The 8074-nt window shown below is 56.9% G+C and overlaps 1 protein-coding gene across 2 annotated transcripts in view; it reads left to right on the plus strand.

The window, feature by feature from the left end:
• EPHB2 (EPH receptor B2) overlaps positions 1 to 2584 on the plus strand; it is a 181309-nt gene extending 178725 nt beyond the window's left edge. For both annotated transcript variants that reach the window (XM_036351701.1, XM_036351702.1), the window contains one exon: positions 720 to 2584. In XM_036351701.1, the coding sequence (XP_036207594.1) occupies positions 720 to 828 (109 nt within the window). In that variant the 3' untranslated portion in view covers positions 829 to 2584. The remainder of the gene's footprint in view (positions 1 to 719) is intronic.
• The last annotated feature ends 5490 nt before the right edge of the window (positions 2585 to 8074 follow it).

Genomic DNA, 8074 nt, shown 5'->3' on the forward strand with positions numbered 1-8074 from the left:
CACCCACCCTCCCAAGCGGGGGGCTCGGGAGGGTGGAAGATAGGCAGTGTGCCAGCAGGAATGTGGGGGCCAAAGGGTGAGTTGGCCAACTCTGGAGTCGCATTCTGATCGCCACCCACTGGCCATGTGACCTTGGGCAAATCACAGAAGCTCCTTCAGCCCCAGTTTTTCCTTCTGTGAACTGGGGGTTTGTAGGAGGAGCAACAGAGACATAGAGGGGGTGCCTAGTAAATGCAGGTTCCTTTCCCAGAAGCAGAGGCGATGGCACACCTAGATCCCCTGACTCCCAGCCACGTGCTCCTGCCACCTCATGTAGTCACTCACTTCAGCTCTAGATGCCCACCCCTCCTCCACACCCCTCATCCCTTCCTTTGCTCTCTCTCTCTTTTTTCTTTTTTTTAATAATTATATTGACTTCAGAGAGAGGAAGGGAGAGGGAGAGAGAGAAAAAAACATTAATGATGAGAGAGAATAAGTGACTGGCCGCCTCCTGTACATCCCCCACTGGGGATCAAGCCTGCATCCCGGACATGTGCTCTGACTGGGAATCGAACCATGACCTCGGGGCTCATAGGTCGACGCTCAACCACGGAGCCACGCCTGCTGGGCCCCCTGCTCTCTTTAGCAGGAAACCCTGGAGAAGCCCAGGCAGCTCTCTGCCTGACCCAAAGTCCCCTCCACCCCCACATTTCCCTAACACACGTGCTTTTCTCCCCAAGGGACATTCTCCGGGTTGGGGTCACCTTGGCCGGCCACCAGAAAAAAATCCTGAACAGTATCCAGGTGATGCGGGCACAGATGAACCAGATCCAGTCTGTGGAGGTTTGACGTTCACCTGCCTCGGCTCACCTCTTCCTCCAGGCCCTGCCCCCTCCACCCCACATGCCGGCCGCCCTGGCTCTCTGTCTACCGAAGGGTCAGCCACCTGCCAGGAGGCCACGGCAACAGGAAGAACCAAGCAGCCCGCCAGCCATGAGACGTCACCAAGAGCACGTGCAACTCAGATGATGGGAAAAAAGGGAAAGGGAACAAAAGAAAACAGATCCTGGGAGGGGGCGGGAAATACAAGGAATATTTTTTAAAGAGGATTCTCATAAGGAAAGCGATCATTGTTCTTGGGGGAAAAGAAAAAGGGCTTGGGAGATTCATGCGACGGTCCAATTGGAGCTCAAAAGCAGTTTCTCTCCAACTCCCTCTGGGAAGGCGACCTGGCCGGAGCCAAGAAACACTTTCAGGAAAACAAATGTGAAAGGGAGAGACCAGGGTCACTCTCTTCTCTCCCGCCCCCAGGCTGCTCTTCCAGGCCTTGCTCCACAGCCACGTGCCAGGCGGACAGACGGGCAGCCACCTGGGAGCCACTCCGGGAATATCCATTCCTACTGCCACGGGGCAAACAAGAATCCTTCTGTCTTTGGAGAATATTTTAGAAACTCCAGTGAAAAAGACGAATTTCTCCGATTGGCTTATGGGGCTGAAAAGGGACTCTTGTCTTCCTGGGTCAGGGAGAACGCAGGGACCTGGGAAGGTCAGCCGCCCTGAGGCTGCCACCCCCCAGGTCTGCAGCTCCACGTCCATTATCACGTGCACAGACGGCCGCCCGGCCCACTGGGCGCCCACTCCCGACAGCCCCCACATGGAGGACTGGTGCTGCAGTGACCACCATCAGCTACACTGCCACTGAGGATGGTTGTGCCTGCGTCTGGGTTTGTTTACAGCGATTCGTGGACTGGGGGGCATATTTTGGTCAGGGGTGAATTTGGTTTAGGGGTTTGTTTGTTGGTTGTTGTTTTGTTTTTTTTTAATGACAATGAAGTGACACTTTGACATTTCCTACCTTTTGAGGACTTTGATCCTTCTCCAGGAAGAAGGTGCTTTCAGCTTAATGACTTAGGCAATACACCAAGGGCGAGATTTTATATGCACATATCTGGATTTTTATATGGTTTTCACTGATACCCTTCCCTCCTCCGCCTGAATAGAGCTCCCACCTGCCGCCAGGCCTCACCAAAGCCAACTGCCACGGGGTCATCTGGGCCCCTCACAGACTGAGTGAGATTTGGGCAGAGCTGGGGGGCCAAGGAGAAGGAGCATCCCCTCTCCCAGGACTGTTCTTGAAAGCAACAGATCGAGCAGGAAGTAGGCCCGAGGCTGCAGTGCCAGAATTCTCTGCCCACTTGTCCACTCTCCTTCTGCCCCAATATATTCAGTGCTTTCCAGGCAAATAGGCCCCTTGGAGGTTCCTGAGTTGCCCTCACATGGCCAGTTCCCAGTTTCGCCTCTGGGAGCCCAAACCAAGCTGCATCAGGCCGGGACCCGGATCATTCACTGTGATATCCCAGCTCCCAGAGCATCACCCTCAGAGACGTGTGCAGGCATGCTCCTTTCCTCCCTGGGAGAAAGCGTGTTGCTCTCCTCCCCCCTTCCCTCCTCCAGACCTCTGCCCAGATCTGAAGGGTCTTGGCCATGGGAAAACCCATCGGCCAAGGGGTCTGGCCAGCCTCCCTCCTGTGAGCAAAGGCAGGCACCTGAGCGGACCAACCGGTTAGTGAATTAAATGGAAATAAACACTTTAGTTATAAAAAGACCTCTGTTCTCTGTAAGTTCCGAGAGAGAGAGAGAGACCCTGGCACCCCTGGAACTTGTCTAGTGACTCATGATGCTCTTCCTCGCTCAGGGTTACAGAAGGCCCAGGGCTGAGAGAACACATGAAGGACGCCAAAGTCCATGTGGCCTTTCTGGCTCAGGCTTGTCAAAAGCACAGGCAAGGGAAGAAGTGACTTGGAAGGAACGCTTGCTGCCTCTGCAGGATGCATCAGGAGCAGGGGGTTGGCGGTGCACTCAGCTCACCCGGGCCAGGGGGCGGGGGTCTAGGTATTAGGTGAGCTGTGAGGTGGGACTGTGAGGGTCCCGGCGTACTCATGGGCCCTTCCCCGCGCCCCCCCACCCCCCAGTCAAAGCCACAGGAATGATCACCTTTTCCTGGTCAACTAATCTCTGCGCAATTGGGCTCCTACTCACATAAACTCAGAATTCTTTGTGGAGGAGGAGGCAGGGACTCTAAAGGGGGAGGTCAGGGGTGCCTCAACTCAGGACCTTTCCCTTTGTCCATGGGAGACTGACCAGTGGCAAAGTTTCAGGTCACAGGTGGCCAGCTAAAGGCCTCTCGGTGGTCTGACAGAGAATCCTGCATGGCCCAGCCTGTCGTCTGTCACTCACCTGTTCTCCGGAGCCTGAGATGCAAAGGGAAGGAAGGGATTAGAGGGGAGCTTTCTCCCCGCCCCCTGCCCCGGAGGAGGGAACAGCAGAGTAAGCCACAGGGAAGGCCTTGGCTGGTTTCCCTAAAACTGGCCAGTCTTGGCGAGTCGGCCACCCTTGTGCCCCAAAGATGCCCAGCACGGGTGGCAGCTGTCCCGGCACACAAGGTCACCTTCTGGAGAGAGCTGCCCTGATGCTCTTCAGATTAACTCTGAGTCCCCAGCCTGCCCCCCTCCCTCCCACTGCTCTGGAGCCACCACAGGGGGCTGGCACTCAGTGCTTCCTGTCAGATGGCTTCCTGCGTTAAGCCGATAGGCTGGTGTCTGCTCGCCAGCATGTCTGCCCATCCACCCTCCAGGGCCCTGCGTCCTCAGTGGTCCTGGGCCCCCTCGTGCCTGCTTCTCAAGAGTAAGGGTGCTCCCCTGACCCTCTGTGTCTCCATTGCAGGATGACAGACAGACGTCACTGTGACCATCCAGGGGGCCTGCCTCTTGCTGCCGGAGCAGCTCCCCCACCACCTCTTGCTTCTCAGCAGGAAGTGGCCGGCCGAGCTGCTGGCCCGGGCACACGGCTCTGAGCCGCCTGCCCGCTGCCTGGTTACTAATCCTTTCCTGGCTCCGTCGCCCCAAGTGCCAGCCCCACCTGCCCAGCAGTGTGAGAGGCGTTTCCGGCTGCTCTGCACGCAGTTGGTACTTGAGGAAAGAAAAGCTGCCTTGTGAACAGGGGCCAGGGCACCGTGGAAATGGGACCAGCTGCTCTGAGAGTGACAAGCAGATCTTCACAGGCCAGACTGGGTAATAGCGGGGCCATCGCCTCCGCTCCTACTGCTCCAGAAGCCCCCAAAATGAGTTGTTGTTGATAATCAGCAGGCTTCTTCTTGGGGGATGATATTGATCAACCAGTAAGACGTTGATGGAAGTGCAGCAGATACTTAAGGGACTCCGGGCAGTGGCTGTTTACTAGCCAGTGGTGCCTCCAGCCCATATGGCATCAGCTGGGTTTTCACCATCTTTTCTAGTTGGTCCCCACGCTGCCTGCGCTCAGGGAGCTCTCTGCCACCCCCTTGTGTGCAGTCATTAGCCTTGCACCCCTCTGCAATCGGGCTCATCTCCAGAAGACTGGGAGCTCCCGGGCCCTGCCCCTGCCTAGCTCTTCCTCACACCTGGCTGAAGCACAGGAAGGACCCAGGCCTCTGGTCCCCGCCTCCCCCCAGTGCTGAGCCCCTGGCCACTCCTGGCTCTCTCCTGGGCCCCTGTAGTTCCAAGACTGGTACCAAAGGATGGAAGACTCTTGCCAGGGAAAGCAGTGTAAATACATTCAAAGGACAGGAGGCAGCGGGTTGCTAGGGAAAATGCATCCTGGCAGCCTTGCTCTTGTCACTAACTTAAGGTGTGGATCTGGGCAAGTCACTTCCCCTCACTGAGCCTCAGTCTCCCACATGTAAAATGAGAGGATTGGACTGGGTGAACCAGGTGAGAAGGCACCATTTTCTCCCCTAGGTAGGGGGGAAACTGAGGCTCAGACAGGGGAAGTGGCTTGCTCAGCATTACCCAACCAGGAATGGGCAGAGCAAGGCTGTGTTCATCTGCTTCCATTGCCCACGCCACACACTCCATCAGAGGACATCAAGTACTTGGTGTCTGATGCTGGCTGGTAAGAGAAGGGAAAGCTCAAATGGGCTGGGGTTGTCAGGGAGGGCTTCATGGAGGAGGCTGTCTTGCAAATGACAGAGTTTGAGAGAATGATCATTCCAGGTGGGCATTCCAGGTGGGCGGTAGAGTGTAACCAAAAATTCAGAGGCTGGAATGCTCCAACAATGAGGAGTTGTGTCTGCCTGGGCCAGAGGGAGTGGTGGGAAGTGGAGGATGATGTACTCAGAGGGTGAGGCAGTTTGCACATGATACACAGTCCAGCCACAGCAGGTTCTTGAGCAGAAGAATAGCAGAGTGAGCGTCGGGTTGCAGGAGGAGTGAGTTCAGCCATCAGGTGGGGGCAGGATGCCTCACAGCTTCCCCCTACCCCGGGAAGAAGAGCCCCCTGGAGAAGCCCTCATTTATTCCAGGAGAATCCAGGCCCTGCTGCTTCATTACCCATCCTCACTGACTGACGTATTTAATCCACAGATCACTCCAGCTGCTGGGAGCAGCAGGGTTGGATTTCGTGCTACCTGATTCTTAATTCAGCTTCGTTTGATGATACCCACCCCATTCCCTCCAGGCCTCTGTGAGAGCTACCAGGCCCTGACCAGAGCTGAGCAGATGTGGGTGGCAGTGGCGGCCTGGGCAGGCAGGAAGGCGGGCATGGCAGAGCCCTGAGGGGACAGAGCGGAGCCCTGGTGTGCGCTGGAGGTGGCATGGTGGCATACTCACTGCTTAGGGTGCCCATCTCTGCCCTGGTGGCCCTGGCCCTGGGATCACCCAGGAAGGGGCTGGGGTCCTGCCCTTTACAACGGTGTGTTACGCTGGGGAAACTCAGAGGGAAGTTAGGGAGCCACTCTGTGCATGCACACACCAGCTGCCGGCCTTGACCCAGCTTCCCAGGAAATAGGTCCTGCCACAGAACATCTGGGAGAACGCCTCGAAGCTGGCCAGTGTCCCTTCAGGGACACCAAGGTCAGAGGGTTGGTCCCAGAGGGTGACTTGGCCTTCGTTCTGACACAGGAAAGCTCAGGGACACCCCACGGGAGGCGGGTCGCAGGAGGTTGAGGCCACAGGGATTGCATTAGTCACCGAACACTTACCATACATTCGGGACCTTATAGGTGTTACCATCCCCCCTCTCCCGGTTAGGAAACCGATGCCCACAGGTGCTGCCAGAGGGTTCCCTCCAGGCCCTCTGCCTTCGGGGCTCCCCCTTTCTCACCTCCCAGGATTTCTCCGAATGTTTGCCATCGCCCACCCGTGTCAGAATCACCTGGGCTCTTGGTCAGCTGGCAGACCCACAGGCTCCTCCCCGACCCCCTGAGTCAGAATCCCCCAGGTCAGCCCAGGGGCCTCTGTTTTTAACAAGCTCTCCTGGGAGACTCCTCCAGACTAAAATCCTCTCTTCACTTTCCCCTCGACGCCCTGTGCCCTGATGTCTGCCGAGAGAGGGGCTGGTGTAGACAGGGATTAGGACAAAGCAGGACATCGTCAGATAAGATGCCCAAACTCAGACATGGATTAGGACCCATGAAGTGGGGGCAGGGCTGACCCTCAGGCATGTGTTCAGACTGTGCTAAGTTTTCAGGGAAATTAGACCCCCCAGACCCTGAGTCTGTCTGAGTTTAGCTTCCCAGCGTGGAGGCTGCCTCGGGAAAGCTGATAGAGCAAGATTAAGCAAGAACTTAATACTGCAGAGGGGCCCGGCAGCTCCCCCAGGGCCACCCTGTGGGCACCCCACGAACCCCAAGGCTACAATCCAGAGCTGTTCACTCCACACCTGGCCAGGTGGGCCAGCCAAAGGCAGAACGCGGCTTCCAGCTGGACCTGGAGCTTCATATGCCCCCTCTTCCCACCAGCACCAACCCCCTGCTTCCCAGACTAAGACACAAGGCTTTCCCTGGAGGAGGGTGAGGGAGGGAAGGCCCTTGTCTCTACTCAGGTCTAACAGCCATGTTGGAGGAGGGGAAAGGGAGAGGGGAGGAGGAGGTCAGAGCCAGGACCACATACATTCTGGGTTCCTGCAGAGAGTGCAATTCTAACATTCCATGGGTCAAAGATCCCGAGATTCTAAGATGGCAAAAGCCCCCAATTCTAAGATTCCAGGGGGAGGATTCCATGTTTTAAACATTCCATCGCATATGATCCTATGCTGCTCATTCTTGAGCCTTCAAGTCCCATTTGTTCATCACTGGTCCCCAAACCTGAGGACCGTGGCAAGGACAAAGCACAAAGAAAGAGTGAGAATGAGAAGAGAGAGAGGGATGGTGAGGGCGGGTGGGGCAGGTACACACACACACTAACAACAGCTCCCTCCTTTGAGTCTGAATCAGAGGCGCACCTGCACCAGGGCCAAGACCCCTCCTGTGAGGCTGGGTTTCTCTCGCTGGGAGAGCAGAACTGCCCACATCTGGCTGCCCCCGCTGAGCAACGCCCCATGCAGACCACCGTGCCCACTGGCTGGTGGGCTGGACAGCTCAGCTCAGGAGCCAAGCGGGGGCCCCACTAGCTAGGTTTGGGAAGGGACTCATCTGGGGTGGAACTCCCCCCCCTCCCCCAAAGAGGAGCTGCAGGGCCAGGGATTTGCTGGACCATCTTCCCCAGGTACACCACCTTCCTTGTGCAGAGCCAGTGTGTGTGTGTGTGTGTTTATGTTGTGTTTTGTTTCAGCGCTGGGAAACCATAGGGTCGTGCTGCAAACCCCAGAGCCACCCGGGTTACAGCCTCGTGGCCGTGCAGTCCCTGCCCCATTCCAAGGGCCCTTTGACCCTTTCTAGGGGAGGCTCTTGCCCGTGGGATCTGGGAGGCCAGCCCGTGGAGGTGCCTCTGGACTGCTCAGAGCTCAGTCTGCCTGCTTTCCCTTCCATGGACAGGGCCTCCGGTGGGCAGGAGACACGAGGTGGAGCCCCTGAGGGTAGGCCTGGCAGGAACCTCACTCATAGGCAGCCTCTTTGGAGCACAGAGAAGAGCAATTACTGGTTGGTCAGGCTCAGCCCCAAATCCGAACCACAGCTGCTATTTCTTGAGTGCCAACAATGTGCCAGAGGCCACGCTTACCTTTTTACACACAGCGTCTCGCTCAATCCTCACTCAGCTCTGCGAGCAGGTACAGTTATTATTCCTGCTCCACAGACCAGGGAATTCAGAGACCGGCACGGGGCTTTCCCAGGTCACGAAGT

The sequence above is a fragment of the Myotis myotis genome, unplaced genomic scaffold (genome assembly GCF_014108235.1).
Source record: "Myotis myotis isolate mMyoMyo1 unplaced genomic scaffold, mMyoMyo1.p scaffold_m19_p_2, whole genome shotgun sequence".
Taxonomy (NCBI): domain Eukaryota; kingdom Metazoa; phylum Chordata; class Mammalia; order Chiroptera; family Vespertilionidae; genus Myotis; species Myotis myotis.